General features: G+C 40.1%; 1 protein-coding gene and 1 long non-coding RNA gene across 20 annotated transcripts in view; one reads left to right on the forward strand and one right to left on the reverse strand.

The window, feature by feature from the left end:
- Epac (Exchange protein directly activated by cAMP) overlaps positions 1 to 20791 on the forward strand; it is a 207958-nt gene extending 187167 nt beyond the window's left edge. For all 13 annotated transcript variants that reach the window (XM_086991409.1, XM_086991410.1, XM_086991408.1 and 10 more), the window contains 11 exons: positions 7105 to 7325; positions 12547 to 12632; positions 12783 to 12928; positions 13255 to 13469; positions 13810 to 14045; positions 14227 to 14474; positions 14855 to 14980; positions 15108 to 15286; positions 15514 to 15715; positions 15983 to 16203; positions 16296 to 20791. In XM_086991409.1, the coding sequence (XP_086847535.1) occupies positions 7105 to 7325; positions 12547 to 12632; positions 12783 to 12928; positions 13255 to 13469; positions 13810 to 14045; positions 14227 to 14474; positions 14855 to 14980; positions 15108 to 15286; positions 15514 to 15715; positions 15983 to 16203; positions 16296 to 16371 (1956 nt within the window). In that variant the 3' untranslated portion in view covers positions 16372 to 20791. The remainder of the gene's footprint in view (positions 1 to 7104; positions 7326 to 12546; positions 12633 to 12782; positions 12929 to 13254; positions 13470 to 13809; positions 14046 to 14226; positions 14475 to 14854; positions 14981 to 15107; positions 15287 to 15513; positions 15716 to 15982; positions 16204 to 16295) is intronic.
- LOC111252030 (uncharacterized) overlaps positions 1 to 25177 on the reverse strand; it is a 46124-nt gene that overhangs the window by 20564 nt on the left and 383 nt on the right. The window contains exons 2-7 of one of the 7 annotated variants that reach the window (XR_015329301.1): positions 24990 to 25107; positions 23897 to 24014; positions 23456 to 23550; positions 21884 to 23023; positions 17879 to 18029; positions 16861 to 17752 (exon numbers count right to left, since the gene is read on the reverse strand). This is a non-coding gene — a long non-coding RNA (uncharacterized LOC111252030). Of the gene's footprint in view, positions 1 to 15070; positions 16606 to 16860; positions 17753 to 17878; positions 18030 to 21883; positions 23024 to 23455; positions 23551 to 23896; positions 25108 to 25177 lie in introns of those variants that run through there. The other 6 variants (XR_015329299.1, XR_015329302.1, XR_015329300.1 and 3 more) reach the window with 6 other exon arrangements.

A 25177-nucleotide genomic window follows, 5' to 3' on the forward strand; every position in this document is an offset into this window, starting at 1 on the left:
ATTCTACATGACGCGTGACATATGAAGGCATGTTTCGACGCCCGGTAACGATCAATGTTACTAGCGAAATTAATTTCGAGCCATATTAATAGATTCGATTATCAGGACTGTTTTTGTTCATGCACATACGTTCAACTAGGTTAGAGTTAATTTAACGCCAATGCAATGCGAGCACGCTGTAAGAAAGTCTTCTATGATGTCGTGAAGAAGACTTTCATAAACAGCTTAATCTTGATCTGTAGTATATTTAAGATGATCCTTCTATAACTCGTCTGCAGTCACCAGTGAAACTATATGAAACACAATTTACTGTTGGCGAATGAAAAAATTCCCGCTATTTTAGAACAATTCGCACAAAACTTCAGTCCCATCATATCCATAAGTGCATCAATCGCTATATTTCTAACCGAATCGCTTATTATTCGGTAAGATTATAATTATTCTTGTGGCTTTTATGACGTAACAGTTTATCTCGTGTTATTGTACTATTATTTGTTAATTCGCCCCCGTTGCGTGCACTTCGGCAACAAGAATTTCTTGTATAACCGTTGTTAGATTAAGGCTTCCTGTGTGAGTTAATCAAAATAACTAACAATGAATAACCCATTTCTCCATAAATCTACGATTCTTCTAATATTATTTAAACCGAATAATCATGCAAGAGCTGTCCAGTGGAAGCAAGTTCATTCAGCAACAACTCAGGGCCATTCGTTCGACTACATGTCGGCTTGCTTACGCGTGTGATCGTTTTCAACTAGCGAAGCTGCGACGGCTGCTTACCTATCGATGGCGGGCAATTTCAAAAACCATCTTGAAAGAACGGAGGACGTTTACAACAGCAAGAAAATGTTGAAACTATCAATCAATAGGAACAAATCGCATTTTTTGACTTAACTTGATGCTTTCATTCGTGTCTATAGCTGCTGAGTTTGTTTGACGAAACATAAACGATCGAGTAATTTCCTTCTAAAAGGTAAGTAAATATTTAGATACTTCTTCACAAAAGGAAAGTCACGCATCGGCTTTCCCACCCAGCCATAAATATTCGAGCATTAGACTGCCTGATCCCTTACACACAATATGGATGTTCACGATAAAAAATCTCCTCTCAATATTAAATTAATTATTGCTTTTATTATTTCAATGTTAATACAGAAGGTTTACCGTAATGGGTTGTCATATAGTACTACAGACAGACCCAGCGCAAGATATTTGTCACTCGGTCTGTCGTTCCTTCTGTGGGGAATTACCATTCCGATGTACATTTAAGTGACCACTTAGTTATCAAATTCTCTGCCAATACCTAGTCGTTTGTACTTTACTGTAGGATGTACTTGATCTTTCCGAATATGTTTTCACCATCACAATCTAGGCGTTTTATAAACCGGAGTAGTAGAGAACTCGTGTCGATCGTCCGGCAGTATTCCTTCCCACCATACCCCTCCCTGGCTTGCCTGAAGCCGAAGGGCTCATCGTTCTCGCTTTCCTCAGAACGAATGCTGGTCTTCATTTTACTGCTGCTGGTGATCACGTGCGATATGCCATACGGCGCCGTGTAACACTTCATATCCACAGCAAGAAAATCGCATTTCCTGGTCACTTCATGATAACAATGTTGACCGTTATCCAAATCTGACTTCCCATTCAGCATCATTTAATGCAGTAATGAGATTACAACCAGTAACCCTAATAGTTGATTTACTAGATAGAAAATTTATTATGGAAAACGAAGTTTTTACATATTTTAGCTACGACGCGTACAACTAGTTGAGACATGGCGAACGTCTCACTTGGCGACTCTTCTTCATGGGTTCGAACAGACATTAAACTTCTCCAACGCAACTCTGTTATTGAATGTATCGGTAAGGATGGGGTTAGCTACCCTTTGCGATCCTATTCGTTGAAGTTCGTGGTCGAATAAAGTCTGACCTAATCAAAACAACGGCAGCAAAGCTAACATTCGGCTGATCTACCAGGCGGTCATTTACTTCGTAGTTTATTGAGGAAAAGAGAATGTAACCAGAAAAATAATAGAAGCAAGAGCATCTTAATCAACCGATGGCTTGATGGAAGAATAAAAAAATATTTGAAAAAACCCTTGCACGTGGACACACACACACAGACGCACGAACATACACTCACAAACACACAGATAGACGCTGGTAGTAGAGAAAAGCGTTATGTTTTTTTTATAGTATTATTTCCTTTTGTGATGATTTCTGGTGACCCTCTAGCTGATCGTGAGGCGCAATTATTTTACTTTCAATTCTGAATCGTGCCAACAAGTTTAGGTCAGACGGCAGACCATCGTCACAGAAGATACACTACCGGGATAAAAAGTTTAGTAATCAATCATTATAACCCTCTGTAACGTTGATTCAGTGCAATTAATAAGCTGCGGCTTTTGCAGCATTAAAAGCAAGATGCAATGTTATGTTTTTTCTCCCGTTGTCATAAGTGCTGCCTAACGCACTGACAGAAATTTCTGCCTCATTTCTCAAATAATCCCCTTCAAAGAATTAGCGTTGACACTTTCCAAGCAAGACATGTTCACGCGGTCGCCGTGCCATAACGACAAATGTGTTGATAGTAATAAAAGTATTTGAGATAGAGAAGCTAAAGGGCAGCAATAGTGCGTGCAGGGAACGGACGAAATTCAGAAAGCAGACAATAAGATGATTTGTGCTGAATATAGACAAAATGAAAAAAAACGTCACCTGGAAAGAGGTAGCGCTGCTGGTTAGTTGGCCACCGCGTAGCAGTTGGCGGCTATTGTTGTCTGCCAGTTGGGTAAAGCAACGCAAAGCGTATGAAACGCGAGCTGCTTAGACGTACTAAAATCGCAGGCACTTTTTTTTACAAACAAAACAACAGGACAACTTTGAAGTAGATGAGAACAGTCAACGAGAAAAATCGCGAAGGTAAGGGAGAACTGCAACTTGTGTGAAAATAAACTCGACTTGTCCTGTAAAGTGGCAAAGTTGTAAGTGTCTTGCACTTTTCGGCGGGGTAAGCGGCCAGCAGGCTTAATCCGCCAACGAATTTTTCGGTAACAGAGTAAGATTTCGTGGGTTTGTTCCGCCGTTCGTCACCGCCGAACGTTAACGCTGCGTTCTGGGCCTTCTAGCGCTAGTTTCACAGTAGGTTTTACTGCAAAGACGAGCAACTTACCGTTCATTCATGCTGTCCCCTATATATATGCAATTAGGATAACGTGTAGTTAGAGGAACTGGTACATCCGGTTCCGAGGACTGACCGTTGCCCCATAAATGCAAATTTGATAATATTTGTTTTATGCCATTCAGCTTCGTTATTATGCTACATGCTGTTATAGTCGCAAAAAGCGTTTTTTTTCTTTGATATAATGGGATTAACAACAACTGCTATGTCAGTGTATGATTTCGTCTTGGGCATTTTGCTACCTTTTCAAAGCTACATTTTAGTATGTAGACTACCTATCAAAGCAGTGTTTGCGATTGACAACGGGTCTGTAGTTTCTTTTTTATTTTAGCTATTACATGGTAGTTTAAAAAGCCATAGCTTTGAATAGCGAACTGATTTACGGAGTACTGTTTCGGGTATTCTCTCTTATTCTGCTTCATTTTCGTCGATCTATTCTCCTGCCTCTTCCAGTTAAAACTTCGGTATTCCACACCAAAGCTTGCATGAACATCATAGTGTTAGGGCAGAACTTTTCTGCGGTTCGAGATTCCAGTCCGCTAGTTTGGTCCTCAACTCGCGGTCCTTTTTCGCTGCACATGATGGTTGTTTATTGGGAACGCATGCCGCCGATACCGAACCCGCCAGTACGTCCAAGAATTTTGCCGTGGTCTTCGTTCGTTATGGTGATTCCTAACACAACATTCGTACGCATTGGTAGTACAAATTGCGATCGAATAAATGAAGCTTTGCTTTTTTTCGTTCGTGGTTGTTCAGTATGACCACCTTTAGTATGTAATGTATTGAATCGTGAATGAATCTCTCAGACTATAAGTTGTGTCTTTTTATCGTTCAAGTTCCGCTAGCAGCACTGGTAATTTACCGTAAAAATTACCTAATGCACCGTCAATAGTTTTAATTGAGCAAAATAAACCAAGCCAATGGGCAGACGTTTTGCCAACACAACGCTCGGTATGTTTCGAATCTTTGTTGTGCATTAAAAGAAAAACCGTGGGTGAATCAGTATTCGTAGTTATAACTGCATCCATACGATCATTGATAATATTACGGACATGGGATAAATACGTTAGTGCGTCAATAGAGGTCTTCACAGCGTTTTTATTATACCCACACATTTGACAGTACATCGCTTCTATTAGCGCTATAATATAACATATACGTGTGAGACAATTTCTAAAGAAGTCAAACAATCACTTGTGAACTGTGGTCAGGAATATTTTGAAAGCGGGCCAAAATCAGCCCCCGTCATGTTCTAGTGGAACGTCTTTGCTCACTAAAATTAGAGGCAAGCAATGACGTAGGTTCGGAACCCGGCGTTGACACACTTCACTTCGTAAGGGAACCAGCCGTCTGAAGCAATGCTCAACGGCCGTACCGAATGTAAGAGCCAAAACATTTACTTAGTCTAGAAAAAAAAAAAAAAAAAAATAGATAAATCCCACCAGCTCTCAAGCCAAACGGCTTAACCAAATGAGCTGACAGCAAGAGTAGGTAATAGGCTGCCAAACCGTTTTCTGACCGACGAAATATTACAATACCAAGTTGTTTAGCACCTTACCCAAACGATTCTTGCTCGAACATCTTCCAGCCAATACCGATATGTCTATCTAGCCTATTGTTTGTAAACGTAAATAGAATAATTTTTTTATTTACAAAGGTGAACGTAAATGTAAACATCATTAATTCAGCTGGCACGAGTCCAGCGTAGTAAAGGCCGCAATGACTTTGAGGCCAAATATATTTTATACTTCGGCTGTTATTATGGAGCTGTCATCTCTTGTCGCTAGTTGTAGGCGGCAGATTGTTGACACCTTGAGTTGTTGTAATACCCTGTGTTTACTTGTTGTTGACACTGACATTGACGCTCCGTTACGCTTCGTCATCATGGCGGGTTCGCTTTAACTCAGCTGGTAGAAAACTATCCTGACTATCAGCTGAGATGGGCTGATTATTGTCGGAATCGCGGATTGACTTCTCCTGCTGTGAATTCTCGATGCGGAAGTCGCACTGCTGGCATCAGATCTACGTTTTCTCATTTCTTTCCGTTTGTTTTCAGCCGGCTCGTTTACGGCGAGTCGTTGAATCGATGTAATCCTTTGTCATCGTAAAATGTCTATGTTTGCTCTATTAGCGTCGTTATCGCTCCTGAATTTCACCTTCGTTTTCATTTGATACCTCTCTAACTACGCCACGCTAGCGAAGGTAACTATACAGGCATGTCATAATCCTCATCTAGCTACATCTGCGTACATATTGCATAATGGAACATCTACTGATTCGATGTCTTTATAATAACATCTAAGGCGATTTCACACGATCGTCTCGGTAGATGTTTAACGAAACCCGTGTAGATCAATTTCACCTTATGATAGCTTTACTTTTGACTGACCAGGAACGCTGGAAGGTTTCCATTAGATATTGTTACCTCCTTATACTGCATGATTTTAAGCCTAAACGAATCATGAATAAAGCCCATTATGTCAACTATTGCCTCGGTAATAATTAACAAGTATATATGGTTGTATATGGCGACATATGAATATATGTCAATATATATAGAAAATTCTCTATGACCCTACATAATATATAAGCACTCTCACGGTGTTGATTTTCTCGTTGCTTCAATAGATACGACTAACATATTGTGGCTACTATTCAGTCAGTCGTTGTGCTATATCCATCACTGGTGTACATGATCGACGCTCAGTGCATCATTGTTATGTACGGTTTTTGTTCATGATCGTGACCGAGTAATTACCGTTTGTTTCAATAAAGGATGTCAGAGGGGGCCGTTGCCAACACTTCCGCTCACATTGGACTAGCTGGGCATTTCGATTTCAATGACGATCGACGGATGAGAGCTATTTGACTGCCTCCTACTTGTGAACGCACGCTTAAAGATTAGAAGCAAACGCTGACACGGATCTGTTTTTTGCTCAGAGGTTATTTAGCAAGCCAAATGGGAAATAATAACTATTATAAATGACGAGAGCGATCTGGGAGCACCTAAAATTTGACGACGTGCAACATCTTTTTTCGTTCGATCAGTGGATTTTTTCTTCTATAATATGATTACATTTGAAACTCAAAGATCGATACGTTTTAGCGTCGTCATTGATCGGGATCTTGTGTTGGTTATTTGCTTTACAACCGTAGCTAGATACCATTAGGGAGTCGGCGGATCGGGTCGGGTAACTTCGTGCTTCCGCAATACAGTTGACATAAGCAGGGAAACTTGAAATTGTAATTATTTCAATCTCAAGGTTAGAGAAATATTGATTATAATGTCGAATCGATAGTTATTCCTCGTTTACAATCAATCTACTTTGTCGACGTTTATGATCAATTGTGTACATCAAGGATATACTATGCGTCCTTTGTATTTATAAAATACAGCGTACAGGTAGCTTGTGCATTATCTTGTGTTATATTAAGGAAATATAATGATGTTATTACTGTTTCCTTTTCATGGTTGTCCTTAAATGAGTAAGGGAGCACCTCATCGATGAAAAGGTCGTTGCTGTATAACTATTTTTACCTCCTTCTCAATCGGTACAGCATTTACTAGATTTTAAATATATGTAACTTTGACCTCAAGTTTAAGTTTCGTAAACCAAGTCCACGGTTGATTTGTACAGTGGACAACTCAGTGAACTATTTTCTCGCTCCTCTGTAAAGTCTGCAAAATTCGATTTGTTTTTCAGGCAGTTCACTTGTAGTTTTGGATCTGTGAGCGGAACAAAACTGCTTTCTACTACAGACTGAATAACATTCAAAACATTTCTACAACTAACTAATTATTGAATCTGAAATGTAAAACGTACTTAGTTAACCTAAGTATTTAGTAACATATTTAGATACAAACAATTATTAACTCCTTGTCCTATGCCGATTCCTTGTTTGCTTTCTTATGTTTTCTTAAAGGATGTTGAGGCAAACACAGTGCGCCTGAAAGAGCATGGCCAGGATGTATTGGTCCTGCAGAAAACAAGCCCACAAAATCAGGAGGTCCAAACAGGATCCCCGATTGGTACCGGCCCTGCAGCCATCAGCAACCAAACGCAGGCAGGACCCAACGGGCAACAGGCCAATAACGCACTGGCTAACAACCGGAACAACGCCATTTACAATGCGTCGCACTACAAGTAAGACATTCGTGTTCATATATTCACCTGTAGTAGCTATGCTATTATATTTGATGAATCTATTAGGGTTCCTAAGCGTCACCCAAATGACAGCAGGCTGCCGATTTAACTAGAAACGCAGCAGAATTGAATGCGAAAAATGTTCCAGAGATTAGTTAATTCATTCATTGTGCGACTTTATGCAAAATCTAGTGTTATTTTGCGATATATTTTTTCGCAGGTATGTCAGACGTCGCCGAGCCAATGGCAGATCATTATACAACAATTCTGCAGCAATAAATGAACGCGTTCTTCGGCCTTTATTTAGGCTCTTATACATTTTTCTTACACACGTTTTTATAGGCAGGCGCAGGTCCTAACGGGAACTAACAGCTCGTCGGCTACGTTTTTCCCTCCTTCGAACCTGGTTCCATCTTGAAATGGCAGCTAGCTCCTTCAAAATTCATTGCTTCTTCTGCAGCCGACATTTCGACCAGAGACTAACCATTTAGTTTCCTAGGTGTAACCTTATTTACTAATTACAGATCCTATCTAGACGATAGGCGCCTGTCGTGTCCTATATCGTACAGATAAGTAACCTCCCTGGTGTAGCACTCAGGTATACCTTTACTTCACGGCTCGAAGTTCTCAGTCTTTGCTTGGCCTCACTTCGAAGTCGGCCTCATTTAACTGAGCTACTATCGTAAACTTGTCTTTGCTCTTTGACGTTTAATATTATTTATAGAACTTTTTTATTAATTGCTATTGTTTGATTGGCGGACCGCTGGATAGCAAGAGTTGACTGTGCTGGCAAAGTTTTTGACAATTTCCCCTTTTCCCCATTGGGATGGCGCACGTGGCCGTGGACACGAGTGACAACCGGAAAAATTTTGCCATTGCACCGCGCTGTCATGGCGTTCGCTGTTGCTTTAACTGCCGGGTTGAATGATGTTCATCTTCCAGCCCCCCGTGCGTCGCTGTGGGGAGTTTGTCGTTTGCTCGCCCGCTCATTCCGTGTCTTCTATACACACGCCGCGCTATCGGGGCGGCAATTGCGTCGATGATTAGGCTAAAGGTAGAGGCAGCACTCAATAAACGTACGCAATTTTCTCGTACAGTGATACATTACGTCAAAAAGTAAACAGTCTTCATTTTTATCGTATATCAGCTTATCAGGACATCATTGGCAGGTTGTTCTACGCGGTCCCGACGCGCACTTCGCCTTTCATAGATATCACAGAGGTCCTACAAATGACGGAATAACAAGCTGACATCTCAGAAAGCAATGCAATTCAATGTCCCCCCAACCAATTTTATTATTCAGTTTCTGTCACTGTTTCAGGAAATAATAATATGACATCTTTATTGAACTTATGCTAGAGTCTCTTTATAATTTAATAGTAGCGATTAAGTGGTAAACTTTTGCGCGGACCTCTCACACCGTACGTTGACACGGACGACATCCTAATTAAGCACTAATCTTGTCAATTGTTTGTTTTGCACGTTCTTTCCGCCACCGTCGCTGTCAACAGCATCAACAACAGCAGCGCTTCAAGTGAAATCTTATAATGAACTTTTCTGCCTCTATACAAGGCAGGCAACGACGGTAAACAAACAATGTAACGTCATAAACCGCATTACTTCTGACTGGGTTGAACCGACTATACAGTAGTACATATACTTTAGGCACTATACATGCACACTAGCCAAACGGCGTCAAGCTACAGTTACTAGCACCAAAGCTGCGGTAAGAACTCGCTGACGGGTGCGTTGGCTGCAGCTGGTAAATGGAACGAAAGAATTTTGCTTGAAACTAAGTTTAAACTATTAGGGTTACTCCGTGTTTGCTATGATTATTGTCAGTAACTCCGGTTAGTTCCTATCCTTTGGCTTTCTAATTATTATCATTATGATGAGTTTCATAGAGAACAACAACAACTAAATCAGCCAGACAAGTACGTAGGTTATTGTTATGAATCGTTTAATGATCAACGGTTAACACATCAGCGAGAATGGCTAACACTGGGGTACCTGTGTAATGTGTACGTAATGATGAAGGTGTGCAGTTAGGAGGAGCGATATGAGCTTTGTTGTCGCCGGCTCTGCGTAAACGCTATGTGGGATATTTTCTAGTACGCCTTGCTGTTGGCCCGTTGCTTCACGGCATTTACGATCTGCTGTTTTAGCGTCGACATTATACGACGAATACGTATATGTCGAAAATGCAAGACATCATCACTGGATGTTGCATTGGGACCATACTAGTTTTTCATGCTCTTGACCCGGATTAACCTCAGACTGTTAACGTCGTCCTTCCTTGCCGGTATCTGTATGTATGCCGTCGTGTAGCATCTACCGTGTACCTACACGTGACGGGTTTCCGCATCGCGTTTCGGATCTCGTCGTGAACTTGTCACTTTTAGCTGCCCTGGACGTGTCCCCAATGGAAGGGGATTTCATATTTGCTTACTGACTTGGATAGCAGTGGACACTCAAGCAACAGGAACTACCCTCTACACTTTCAATTCGCCCGCGTGTGACGCATAGTAGTAAAGGAAGAAGTGGGATTTTTTTCAAAGGAAAATAGTAGCAAGGAAAGAACTGCGTGTAACAATCGATTTCACGAACAATATCAAACAAGGAATAAAAGAGCAAAGAGACCGACTTCAGCTCGGTCCATCGATTCTATATCCTCGACCCACATGAGCGTGCGGCGAAAGAACGCCTTGGCGGCAATGATTGTTGATTTCGATTGAGGGAGGCCAGAAGTGACTACATGCAAATGCCGGTGATTGCTGCCAGTATTTAAAAGAAAAAAAGACCAACATTTAAACGCAAGAGTTAGTTTTTGGCGACACTAGCGTAGAACTCATGGCATCTTCTAATCGGCTGCAAAACATTTGTAGTTAGCTGCCACCTTCCCGCTGTCGTTGTCCACTCTTGCCATGTAGCCTGTAACGAAGTTTTTCGAAGTTTCGTGGAAACTTCGCGTCGGCGCTCACATAGAACTGAAAGCAAATCGATCTCAGCGCCGATGTATATTTTCATCATTTTCTTTGCTTTATCGCTGTGTCAGACAAATCAATTGTGACACCAAATGGAACTACGGACGAACGAAAGCGACATTAACGCAAATTGACGGAATAATTACAAGTTAACAGATAATTTGAATCATCGACTGAATCTTTCTGTCGTCTTTCGCAGTGAAATCTTTTTCTTTTGTTCGCCAAGGCGTCACACTTTAGCAAAAAGATCTAACGCCGAGTGGCCAGTAAAAGGAAGTCAGATCAGCAGTAACCATCTTTTAGAGAAACTCGTATGAACGTTATCTAAGATAGAACGCCGCAATTATCATCATTTCGGCTACAATGGTAGTCTACAACTTCAGCAGGCCATCCGTCAACGAGAACTGAAATCAACAGGCGCGAAATTTGTTGCGAGATAAGACGAAGTGGTGCATGAAAATTTACTGGAAATCTTAACACAAAAAACAATATCGAAAATTGCGCTTTACTTGATAACGGGTGCGTTAACGGAAGTTGCAAAGCAAATGTGATCCGTTATAATGAAAGACGAGAGTGAGCTAAGGGCGCCAGATAGAAACCATAGATATAATAACAGACAACTTAGCTATTGGGAATTATGACTTCTTACACTGGTTGCGTGAAGGGAGTAAATAGGAAAAATCAGTTGTCTGTGAAGTAAAAAAAGCAGAGAAATACGAAGTATTTTTGACATGGCGCTAAGTGTGACAACTGAAATCGTTTTGATCAAACAGCGGTTTCGACTTTGCTTGTTAGTTCCCGGGATAGGTACAAGCAACAGCCGAAGATGAAGTAAGATGATTTCTAGTAAAACATCGTTACGAAGATGCGGGAATAACTATGATCGTTAACTTTGCATCATGTTTAATAGATTTGTACATTTTCTAACAATATGTCCGGTATGTCATTTTGTGTTATGGGTAAAGTTCGGGGCTGCTAGCTCAGAGATCAGTTACTTGGACGAGCCATTATGAGTTGTCCCAAACGATTTGTTGCTTCCTTTCAAAGCAAGCCGGAAATTGAATAAACGATTTTAGTCATGCATTACTGGACAATCATAAAGTTGTCACCTTTGTATGCTTCAGCATCGACTACTGTTAAATTACCATCATCACATTCTTATTTAGATATTATTTATATATCTAATATTTCTTTGGATCAATATTATTTAGACAATGACTCCATCCTTAATTTACTCCTTTTTTATAAAAAAAAAAAAAGCGTCTGTATCTAGACCGGGTTCAGAAGCCAGCATGAATGTGGATAGGTCTGGTAATATTAAAGCTTATGGTGGCCTTCGTACACGTGACAGGAATAAACATGCTTGACTAAAACCATCGCAGAATTGATTTTCAGTGAAGTCCTTTCAAGCCATCTTGTCATGATGTAACACGGGCATAGCCTACTTGCGTGATGTGCCGCGCTGTTATGGCCTTCATAGTCCTTCTATTAGTTGGTCGATGTTGCTGCTATTATTGCTGGATCTAGTCGTCATTTTTCTCTCCCGATATACAGCGTAGCGAACAAATATCTACAGTGGTATGACTAGCCATGGTTTTAGAGGCATTGACTGACGATGTAACTGACAAGAAAGTACCTGAGCAGAGTTCGGACGGTGGCGACATGATAAATGGGGCAGGGGGAACGACAAGGACCGATACACGTAACGTTCGTGTGAAAAAAAAAAAAGATAATCCACTAGGTTAACGTCGTCCATGATCGTGTTGCGGTACAAACGTCGTAAACGAAAAACAGGATGACGGCAGCATTTAATTAGAGTAAATTCAATTCCTTTGACTGAATCCCAATGTACTTTCGGTTATTCGAATGACGATTATTGGCGACAACTTATTGTTTTAAATTATTTATTTGTTACTATAATTGTTTTTCATTCTAGTACGGTGATGGGCCCCTGAATGTATGAGCAATAAAGCGTTCTTATCCAACCAGTCATATGTGAAGTCTCACACATTCGCGATGTACTGCCAACATATTTAAGTATTTCATCAATAAAGAAGACCTAATACATATTATATTAAGATCCGGAAGAAGATCGACTTACGTCAGAGGCTAGACTTATTTCGCTTTGCGTTTTTGTCATTTTCTTTAGAAGGTCCACTAGACATTTCAGTATAAAAAACGCAGAGAGAATGATAATTTTAATTCCGTAGAACTCATACTTAGAGTCACCCTTACAGGTACACGGTTATGGCCGGTACACCCCAGAAAATGCTGGAACACCTCCTTGAGACGCGTATCGGTGAGCGTGGCGACGAACATCAAGGTAAAAAAAGACATTACATATTTCCACAGAGGATAGGTATCTCGTCGAAATATTTCGGATCTTTTAAACTCATTTTACGTATTTCCGTAATTTGTATATAATATGTTTAATCTACTTTTGTTGTGATTTTATCGATACTATCATTTACAGTGCTTTGGTCTCTAGGAGGCAGTACAACTGGCGCAGACTCATTCCTTGAAGATTTTCTACTCACCCACGTCATTTTCATGCCGTCGCATGAACTTTGCCCTGAACTTATGAAACATTACAGACTTGACTCAGTGAATCAACGACAGGTATTCTACCATTTATATATAAATAACATTTAACTGTCCAACAATATGTCCTCAAATATCTGTCTAGATCGCAATGTCTATAATGAAGATCACTTGTCTACGAACTGCATTCGATGAACACTGCTCTAGAAAATTAAGTTTTTTCCAGTTTCGCCTGCCAAGTCGTTAAACAAAGTAATCTCGCTTGAGTTAGCAGAACATATTTCGTTAATTTTCAGCGCTAACCCTTGCTGGAAAGTAATTCATCGGTATATTCGTAGTTCTTTTGTCATTTTGTGCTAAATGCTAGACACGCGCTTACTTCACCGGCCGTTTTCTGTTTTTAGGATCGTGAGTTTATTCTGTCATCAAAACGCCGCGTTGTCCACTTTACAGCAGCGTGGGCTGGGGTCGTGCGAGAGCCATTCTATCAGGACCCTGTTGTTCAGGGCTTTCTCGAGGAACTGTCTGGGGCTATTGAAGAAGACCAGATTCGGTACCCCGGACACTATCTCATCGACCAAAAGGCTATCGTGCAACGACTATTCGATATCGTCAACAAGTAAGTTAAGCAAGCGGTTTAAAATGTTTCCATAAACCGAAATTTAAGGAGTTAATTTTTTTGCCTGAGGAAAAATGCTCGCCTTCTTCAAAGGTCAAATGAATTTTATGCGTATGATTATGTAAACATCCGGACCACCTAGGGTTGATTCGACATTAAACGTAGTTGTGTGATGGACAAAAAACGAAGGTAGCTACAGGTAAGCCACCGTCATCCTTATAGAAAAGAGTTTACTTGCAACGACTATCAATTTTTTGTAAATAGCAAAGAGTGGGTACCAGTTTGTCGATTACTCACGTCATCTATATGCACGCTTTGTGTGTGCTGCGACATACTTAAGGTATCGCACGGATCCGAGCCAGACAAGTGGCCAGAAGTGGAAGGTGGACGCTTACGGTCAAATTCGGCACCTTTCGTCGGGAAGTACTACAACCGATGATACCCCAACCGGTCCGAATGGGTCCGGTAGCACTCAGGCCAACAACTCGAACAGTGGGGTGGGCAACAGTACTTCAGGAGGCAACGGAGCACTGCACGATCTACAAAACATACGACCCTTCAAAGAAAATGATGAAAGTAAGTTCTTCACTTGGTATGTTGTGCTGTTTGTGTTGAACATTTTACTTGTGAGTAATTTGCCGCGATTTCGCATGTTAGCAAGAATTTTCCGCCCGTCGATAACTTCTGTTCAGAGCCTTACTGAGATCTAATAAATTATGCTTATGTTATTGTTTGTTTGTGATTAATTGCATTCTAGTTATTTTTCGAGTATATTGTGCAGATCATACGTACGTGACGCTAAAAACACCCATAATCGCGACAGCTGACCAAATTAAACGTTCAGCTACCGAGAAAACAACTATGCCAGCTGACGAAACGATTCTCGTCGAGGTGAAGAGTACAGGTGAACGGTTGCCTTTCAACGAAGCCGAAGTATCCGTTGCCACCGGACTATCGATAAATGGACGACTCTTCATTGTGCCCATTGAGCACCTCGATTCACTTGTAAGTTACTTCAGCTGTTTTCTAGACTCGTATAAACTGATCCGTAGGATCTTTTCGACTCCTCCGACGACAAAAATAAGCAGGACAGCAGCTTAACTGAGAAAAGGACTGTATCGGAAAAAGGAGCCCTTAGTTTAAATAAAGGTCCCTTATTGCTGCTACTAGGTAATTGAACTCTCTGCTCAGTATTGCCGTTATTGATTACTTGTAGAAATCTGTCGACTAATGTACCGTGTAAAAATAGATTAACGATGTAGGCGTCAGACGGTACTTGAATGGCCATATAGGACCAGTTGGTTGTGATTACGTTGCTGCAGAACTGAACTAAACTTGTATAATTTAATATGACATGCATAATTATTTATTTTACTTCTAAACAGACACCAGTCGCAGAGCAGAACCCATTTGTAGACGGGACGGCAAATATCTTGGAGTCACTGAGTTCTCAAGATATCGCCTACCATATGGCCGTTTATGAATGGAAGCTTTTCACTACTGTCCACGAGGTAAGTAAGCCTTAAGTAAGAAATGATTATTGCATAATAATGTCGTTCTTCTGCTTGGCAAGTCTCGCGTAGATGTAATAAGTAAACACATTTATAATAACTTGACGTTTATTTTCTACTTTTTTAGTATGAACTAATCTATCAAGTGTTTGGTAGAAACCAGTTTCGGCGAGGCATGTCCAATCTAGACATGTTCCAACGAAGATTTAACATAGTTCAATTCTGGGTCGTAACGGAGATGTGTCAAGCCAATTCCCTTTCGAGAAGAGTACAGCTGTTAAAGAAGTTCATCAAGATTGCCCAACAGTAAGTGATCAACTTTGCATGATGAACGTGCTACGATAATATTTTAGATCTAAATTATAGTAATAATAATTTGATCTAACATCCCCTAGAAACAAATCGGAGAGTATAACGATAGAAACAGACTAGGAACACCGAACATGAAATGCTTGTGTGTAAATCTTCGCATAGAATGCGTTAACTAGGACCGTCATAAAAGCATCCGGATCTAAATATTAATTTGTTATTAGCTGTCGCGAGTACCAAAACCTGAATTCGTTGTTCGCAATCGTTATGGGTTTGGGTAATCAGGCGGTTTCCCGCCTCAGCCAGACGTGGGAGCGTCTTCCATCTAAGCTACGCCGCACATTTGAAGATCTCGAAAACTTAATCGATCCTTCACGGAACCACAAACGATATCGCTCTGCCGTGGCAAAGCTTCAGCCACCACTGGTGAGTCGTTTTTTGATAGATCTCAGCTTCGTGAAATTTTCGGATGCATCACATTTTCAGAATATTAAAGAAGTTGTAAAACTATTGGAACTAATCTCGTTTCGACATGTCGCTAAATACCGCTCGTAGATATGCGTATGTGAAATACTTTACAGAGTCGTTGTATTATACGCTTTCGTCATACTCCTGCACGCGTTATCATTATGAAATCTGTACTGTTATACTCAACTCCAGTTGATATGATCCCTCCTATAAATTCCCTTGCAGATTCCCTTTATGCCGCTACTGCTAAAGGATATGACGTTCTGCCATCTGGGGAACAAGACATATATCGACGGGTTGGTGAATTTCGAGAAAATGCACATGATTGGTCAGACGCTTCGACATTTGCGGTACGCGAGAAGCCAGCGGCTGGGGATCGAGCATCCGCACCCGCAGGCTGCCTCGAAAACCGCTAATCACAATGATGTCGTAGCTGACTACGTACGGTAAGTAGCTTTATGAAGACAACAATATGCAGTAGACGAATCAATGAGCGGATCAACTGACATTTTTTTTTTTTTTTACATAATAAAATCAGAAGTCATGAATCGCGCCGACCTAGAATTGCATTCAGTAAATCGATCCTCCGTGAATCTCCTGTTGCAGCAATTTGAAAGTGATCGACAATCAGAGGACCCTATCAAAATTGTCAAATATTCTCGAACCAAGAAGACCGTAAAGAGTTCCAGGAAGCTATCGTCACTCACATACCAGTTCTCACAGATTCATATCTTCCTCATTCTGATCATCATCATCATCATCATCATCATCATCATCACCATCGTCGTCGTCGAAGCCAATCATCAATCGGACAGCTGAGGTTGCGCGACGCAGACCTTGCCGCTGTACTGCATCAAACAACCATATGTAAACAATCACCAGTCAAATCGATTTACCCAAAAATTAACTCCTGATTTATGCCAACATGCCGCATAACATTGTAGAGAAAAGAACCATGCTATGTATTAATAGCCGCTTCGAAATTACCACTCCTCCAGTGTCGTCTATGTATTGAACGAACGACTAAGCACCATCGGCCAAACGAGATCAATTTTGGCTTCATCATTACTTATACCATCCTAGCGAATAACAAATCGTTAAGATACTATAGTTATTACATTATATATATTGAATATGTAATAAATTCCCAAAATAACGCTTATTACTATATTCTCATCATTAGCAGCAATGTATTCTAGTATACGTACATGGAAGCGCCCATACAACACGAATGATACAACAGATAATGCGAAGTCTGCATGCCACCTGGTGAGTTATTCGCAAAACTTTTGATCGTCACTGACAAATAAATGCCATTGGGTTCGAGTGAATGAGGTAACAACCACATAGTCGATATCGAGTCGTTCCTTTGTGATTCATAGTTTTAACGTGTGGCCGATGGCTTATCCATGCCATGATTCGTTTCCGTGACATTTCTGTTGCAGTTTTGCTGATCATAGCAATCAATACATGCTCGCATAATAGATAATGAGAACACAATAATATATCTCGATCGATATTTTCAAGTATGCAAAAGGTGACAATGTTTGAATAAATATTATAACGCTGGTGGATGACACCAATTGGGGGATGTACACACATATATAATGATAACAAGGAGGATATCGAAAGAGTTTACAGAGATTGTGAAACAACCATCGTCACGACCATTATATATTCATAGCAACATACAACCAAATAAAGGTTGTCAGCTCTCGTTGACTTTTGAAGAAGGGGAAACTGTATTACTGTGTTTGATACTACAGAGCCTGGCTTTCTTTCTTTTTTCTTGTTTTTTTTTTTCTTTTTTATATTGTAGAAAATCAATGTCTCGTCGTTTCTCGAACTTCTTCACATTCATGTGTATGTACATACTCAGCGGCAATCCTTTTCATTGTTAGCTCCATGTGAATCTCTTCGTGGGTATACACTTAGGTATGTTGGGTCATGTTCGTACGAACGCGTACACAGTATCCACAATACGTAAATATTTCTCTGAAACACATGAATACAGACTACAGCATACATATCGGCATGGACTATGCTAGGCCTATATATATATAATTGTTAAGCGTTACATAGATATATAATAGGATGTGCAAGAGATTACGGTACACTCACTCTCAGAGTAAAGCAGTCCGGTTGTCTCTGTATTTATAGCTGCGAGGGACCCACCCAATCGTCGCATGTATATCGGTTAGAGATGGATCAAGCCAAGAATAAAGTACAGGAAAAAGCAGCAAGGGTCTTTTCCTATCAGGGCCACAAACAGCTGACGAAGCAAACAAGAAACAAAATTGTGTGCAGTTTACTAGATTATGCGGTATTGGCAAGCTGTCGTCAATTAGTCAATCATTGTACGTAAACCTAACTTGGTAAACTCGACTAATTAAAGTGGCCTCGGAAAAACAGGTACTTAACAAATAACATATCGTTAGTGTAATACATCTATAAAAATAAGGTTTATAATAAGGAGAAGGAACAGCAGAAGGAAAAGTGCTTGAAACACGCATTATGCAATTTCTATTTGCAAATTGTTGTTTTTATATTCGCAGCTGTTGCCATAAATTACGCTGTCCTGAACGCGCGGAGCCTGTAAATAAAATTATCCGAATCAATACCAATTTACAAGTAGCGACATTATTAGAAACTCCTAGTGATTTTTACATCTCCAGCCGAAAGGTTTTGATCTCACGGGTACCTCGGCAACCTCGCATGATATTCAGCCCATAGGGCAAAGTGTTGCCCCAAAGCCAAATGTCAGTAGACACACAACTACAAATGCCACCTGAAGTCAGTCCTATACGCACGTCGTATGTCGTTAACTAACAACAATACCTATGATACATGGAATTAATTAAAACCTAGAGTAAGTTGCTAAAGCAAAGCTGTGCTTACAATATGACATACTCATGGTTGAGAACAAGAGAGCGGCAGAGATAAGCAGACTTAACGAGCAACAAGTGGCGTTTAGGTGCGGTGTTAGTATGCCATCGTTTCACGAAAAGCCAGTTGTTGACGAACGAATTGACAAGGTCAAGCAGTCGATCAAAGCAAATAGAATAGAATGAGAAAATGAAAAAAATGATGCGTGAAAAAGCACCGCAGAAATCTTGTAGATGATGACTTTTCCATCGATCTTCGCTAAGTCAAGCCAATAATACGTTCCCACTAACGCAATTAATGTTTGGGAACGATCGTTTCCCATGTATCGGACATGAGTAGTGCTGCGAAAGTTATCTGAATCTCCCAATTAGACAGCAAGTCATAGCCGCTTGTGATTTTCTTGGCCCATGGAAACTCAACTAGTGTAGATTGGCTGACGTAGGTGAAAAATGAAAAGAGGAAACAAATGTGTTGGCTCGACTTACCGCTGCTCGGAAACCATCTCTACGGATCACGTTCAGCCAGCAATTAAAACGAAGAAAATCAATAGCTGCTTGTTGTTGTAATAAGCAATGTACTACCCACTTAAGATAGCCATTACTAGGAAAACCAGGCCCGAATTGTCCATAGTTGTCGATCGGTTCCACGATGAGTACGTGAGTGCACAAGATATTGTTGGCAAATAGTAATAAACGATGAATATCATTATGATATGAGCTGCGAGAAAAATGCGACGTGTTATAGACGCAGATTCATTTGCACCCGATATATACATAAATACAACGACCATTCGTCTATATGATGACTTGTCATTTAGCTATCTCGTCCCACTCAACTTCGAATCATTAGACTCATCGTGTCGTTGATAACGGTGGGACGGTCCATTGCTACTACGACTATTGCTACTCAGCTATCGTACTATTTGTATGTTGTACTGTAACGCACTAGATTGGAGTACTAACCATCTTTATATATATATACATGAATATTGTCGACAATCCGCTCTGACATTTTATCATTACTAGGCCTTGTTACTACAACAGCAAACACTGGCCGTACCGCGCAGTGCCGTAGAGAGATGCAACAAACTGATCCGCGATAATTTCTATTGCAAGTTAATTACGACGACGACGACGACGACGACGATGTGTAATACATACGCATTACGTGCAAGATAAACACAAAATATGAACTGTCATTTATAACATCCGGATGCGTAAACAGCACAGATGTTGAAACTATTGATCAACCATTAATCGAACGCACTGCTCCATGTTGTACCTCTCCGTATCGATGTTTCTATTTAGCCGGCCTTCACTTTCGAGAGCGGAGTAAATGTATTGATATTCCCTAGACAAGTGTTGAACGTATATTGATCGGAGCGGATTTGGATGGTATGTATTTGAATTCCTTAGACAAAGAACTTCATTAAAAGTATTCGAAAATGTGAACTTTAAATTAACAAGCGATGTGTAACATTCTTCGGAACGCATAATTGCAAGCTTCAAAAAACCAATGAATGTGCGCGAACTCTTCTTTACTCTCGGATATAATCCGACATTTTGGAGGTGCCAGGCACGTCCAGTATCAATGAATTACTGTATGAAAGGCTACTTGTTCAAAGCGAAACAGGCATCTATCTGATCCAAAGTCTGCAGGCCTACCTATAGATCCCTTCACTACCCACTGAGTGCATATGCCTCGTAGTCTTGGCTAAAAAACAAATACACATAAAATCAAAATAAAATGTTCAACGTACGTAAAAACACAAACATAATAAACGTCATTGCTGTTAAGTCTAATAAAATCGGCTGTTTTCTTCACTAAGAAAGAAATATCACTTTACAATAAGGCAGTACTCGAGCATATAGCTTTTGGTTATGTTGTAAAAATAGCCCTTATTAATCACTGCCTACGCGTTTTGCTATGTCGGGCTTATTGTCATTAGAAATTCATCTATACCTTTCCTCTATGTTTGCAAAAAATAAATCAGTTATTATGTCTTCTATACTCCGTTATGGATACTGTGCTCACTACATACATCTAGCTTGTTTGATAGTTGCCCATGAGATGTCCTATGAGAGAGAGTCCTAGTAATTTAGTTACATAAATAAACATTATTACATGATGCAAAACACAGATATCACAGTGGATTTCGTCTTTATTTTGTGATGTGATACTTCACATTAGTGTTAGAGCCTGGTGCATCGTTCAATATTATACTAATTATCGCGTGCCTGCCTATAATCGATTCACAGTAAGTTTATTCTATTTAATTTCTATAGCTTTGTGACTGATATATGGCTAATTGAAACGACAGCTAGAGACAACACAATGTAGCATAGAAAATCTATTAAGATTGTAGTTCAGTAAAGAAAAAAATCGAAAATCAATTACCTAATTTTGTGGGGCAAAAAAATTACTTACGCTACTGCAATTCGAATAAAAACCACCGATTACAAAGTCAGACCCTATCTTTCACATCATCCGGGCAGTCGTTTGCGTTAAGGCAGAAACAGTGCGTTTCGAGAGATTAGCTGCTACCGCCAGATGACATTAGAGTCAATGCTGGGGTTCAATTAGTTAGGTTCAAGGTTAGTTATTGACAGTTGGGGTCAGCTCCATCGCGGCTATATAATCATCATAGTTGGTCTAATCTAAAAAACTGGTGCCTTCCTAGCTAGTGGCACTACAAACTGTAAAACGTTCTATAACTAGCTGTTGTCTAAAGAACATCAAGCTGACGGTGGTATTTAGGCTAAATCGTAAAACTTCGGAAATAGTAGTTCGTTATAATGGTACGACTAAAGTCAATGCGATACAATTAACTGAGACTAATATTATGTGTAGGTCGTGAAAACTGCATGACTAGATAGACTGCATGAAAGATGCATGACTAGATTCAAGCACTACCCGATGGGAATTTGTGTGTGTTGACCAATCGGCGCACGAAGGTTTTCGTTTCCGTTGCTTACATGCGAATTTAGCCTATGGTTGAACTCTCACCTGCACATTTGAAGTGCCATGGGTTTGTTTTGTGTGCTCAGGACTGATTTGCAAGCTTGAGGGGCAAACAGGGTTAATTAGTTGATAAGTTTCAATTCCCAATACCCTACTATTTATTTATTCTAATACGATCACAAGAAAAAAGTGGTTGAAGTGGTTTTGTCACTTTTCTCAAACCGATTCATTTCAATGTTTACTAACATACATCATTTCTTCAATTGAATATCGACTTACTTCATATGGCTAGGAGTTTTAGAAGCTGATCCCACCAGGATCGGTTTGCTCCTGCAGAGAGTGTGTCAGGCCAATTCATCGTATTATTTTCAATAACAAATAAGGTTTTTGGACGGAGTGACTTGAACTCGGGATGTCCGTATACAGCATTTTCTATAATCCTTTTTCATCGTCGAAAGCCACTATGACCTCTCGGTGATCACTAGCGCCAATGTCTCTCAGTAACACGCGCACGCGAACGTCCAACAGAGGTCCATATTTGGCTCAACACAAAAAAGTATAGTCATATTAGGAATATGAACATTACTGATGTATAAACCAAGACCCTACACAAACACTGCGCTGCTTTCTACACTAATCGTTTTCTTCCTTATTCTGTACTCTTCAATTTCCACGTAAAATGTATTACAGCAGTGAAAAATATATCCACAAAAGATCTGGAACACTGCTGAGCAAGCAAGTAGTCAAAGCACAAGTGCAACACCAGTCGCTGTGTGATTTACCCAATAGACTTTTCACACCGTCGTTGTTCCCGACGAATCTGTACAACAGAAAAGAACCATTTCGACCGGAAGCAGCTGTCCATTAAATCCAAGGCACACATCGCACCTTCTTTCATCTTTGCGCCATTCGAACTTGTCAACAAGCATATCCCGGCGAAAAAGTTTATTGGTCAGACGACTCAGCGTTGGCTGCTCACTATGGCCGAGTGTGTAGCAATAAAACAGTAAATCCATTTTATTCACGGTTTGTTTAGACAATTTTTTCGGAAATTTTGCGTACTAAATTGAACTGTTGTTGCTGTTTAGCCATTGCGAGGAGGACATTAAGCGTTACGTTTGATGTATTTACGTTACGTGACGCGTCATCTGTCGCCATTATCGCTCACTATAGTTAGCCAATTAGTCTTACTGATAGCATAATATATCTTATTCGGTTCGAATAAACATTTCTAATGAGTGATGAACGTAGGTAAGATCTAGCAGCATTCATTAAATAAACTAACATATAATAATAATAACGAGGAATATAGTAGCTAAAAAAACGGCAAATCATTTTCTGCACTAACATTAGCCAACAACGACACGTAATGACGTTAATGTAAAATGAGACAGTGGAAATTTTTATTGGTAGCACGAACTGAAAGAGAGTCGCTGGTAATTAGTTGTAGCTTTATTACGCTGCAATAGTCGGACTGTTTTCCCAAGGCGTCAGCGTTATTAGTATGCTCAGTGGGAGCCACCTTCGTTCAAGCGTATTTAAGAGTCGGCTACTGCGCAGATGATTATGATACTTCCTAGCGATGCGTATATTTAAGAATTACAAGAATATGTCAAATAAGGATCCAAATTAGGCACTGCTAGACAGATCTTACAATGATACGACGATCTTACAATGATGCTGGGCAGGGTTTCGAAATATTGGAGAGAACTTCAGAGCTACGTATTTGCCAAGCTAATTTTTGATACTCTCAGGGATGCATGAAACATGTCAAGTACCTCTACGGGCTACGCACCTTTCGTAGGAATTGTTTCTGGTAAAAATATATTCCTGCTTTATCTATTAACTCACCTAGAAGAGAATGCCGTCACGAGCTACTCGTAGAACTCAGGGTCGTGCTCAGTCTGTGCATTATGCTGCCACCTCTAGCACTTGCAAATGGCCGCCTAGATACGAAGAAAAACGCAATGCTATCTAGCACTTGTGGACAACTGCACAATATATATGCCTTTGCCTGTCCTAACTTACTCCTTGTTTTCAAGCGGCGTCGGCTATTGAAAAAAAATGAGAGGTTGTATGATTTTGATGTTATGAATTCGACTTCCACTAAAATGGACTTCTGTATAGTCTGAAAATACATTTTTCGGTATATTTGTACGGCTGAAGTCACTAACAGTTGAGCAATATTTAGTTTTGTATCTAATTGTGCTTGTACGTTATGGAAGATTTTTGTACATAAGAAAAATGCTTCAAACAAACTATTAATCGTATTTCTTTTTCCAGTTTCTTTACCAGCAGAGGGCCATTTCATTTCTTAGCTGTGACGTCCTGGCTGTATGTGAGCTCTTCCGAATGTCGACCTTCTCGAGTCCTGCGCTCTCGCGTTCATCTGCTTATGCAAACTTATGAGCTGCATAAATGCGTAGGACAGCACATATCAACATATATTTTCTGAACATAAATATCTAATTTACAGAACTGGCGCGAACCGAGTCTGCAAATGCTCGTTTACTTACGTTATTAGTACGAAGTATTTGGGCTTCAATTATATATAAGTATTGCTGACTAGGTGCCAAAATTTCGACCTAGTCGAGCATATTCAAATCTTGTCTCAAGATGTCATTCATGTGCTAATGGAAGTTCAGCTAAACCAGCGTTTTAAGGCAAAAGCTACACTGTGAAACTCTCCATCTCGGCCTATTCGAGTATCAGTCACGCCGCCTGGCTTTCTGCTATTCCGTGTCCGACATGGTTATGTCGACAAAACATTGGATTACTGTATACGCTTTTTGCTCCCCTGCATTGTTGACCCGAAGCGACCATTTATGACACATACTTCGTCGCTGTCTTTTTGTAGCAATTCTTACAATTAAATAGCGCATTACGGACGCAAAAAATACAGTTCAAGAATAATAGCGAACTAGCAATGGCAGGGGTGCCTCGCGTTGGTTGAAAAACTTCTGACAAAACAAAACCTCACCATATGCCCAAATGAAACCGATAGCCTCATCAAAGCTTCCGACCAAGTGACAACGATAGTAGTGCGGTCATCATCGCTTACTCACCCACACAAAGCTCCTATTTTGCTTATTTCAATAATATTAAGATGGAAGACGATTAATTATATGTGGGATGCTATATTTTGTCTATTTTTTCAATATATACTATCGAGACGTGGCCACATCTGCCCCCATTATGTTACATATCAATTTTGAGGTCACATTATTTGAATTACAACGAAATGACAGTCTCAACACTGCAAGAAAAGGAAGGCAAAAGATAAGAGATATTCAATAGCATCTTTTTGTATTATTTCAAATATTTAATATGTAAGCAATTAATGAGTCGATTTTTTCAATTTAACAAGAGAAAACCGAACACTTACATTTTATATCTGCCTCTGTTTAGAACAATTGACTTGAGCTGCATTTTGGGCAGCGTGCATTCAAATACAAGAGGCATAAGACAATAATGAACGTTCACAGCCCAGTTCAATCGAATCTCTGAAAGCGCAGATGTTATTGAAAAAAGCAGATGTTGTTCAAGAGGTGCACCTATGACCCAATGACTAAT

Source organism: Varroa destructor, unplaced genomic scaffold (genome assembly GCF_002443255.2).
Source record: "Varroa destructor unplaced genomic scaffold, Vdes_3.0 BEIS01000005.1, whole genome shotgun sequence".
In the NCBI taxonomy this organism is placed as follows: Eukaryota; Metazoa; Arthropoda; class Arachnida; order Mesostigmata; family Varroidae; genus Varroa; species Varroa destructor.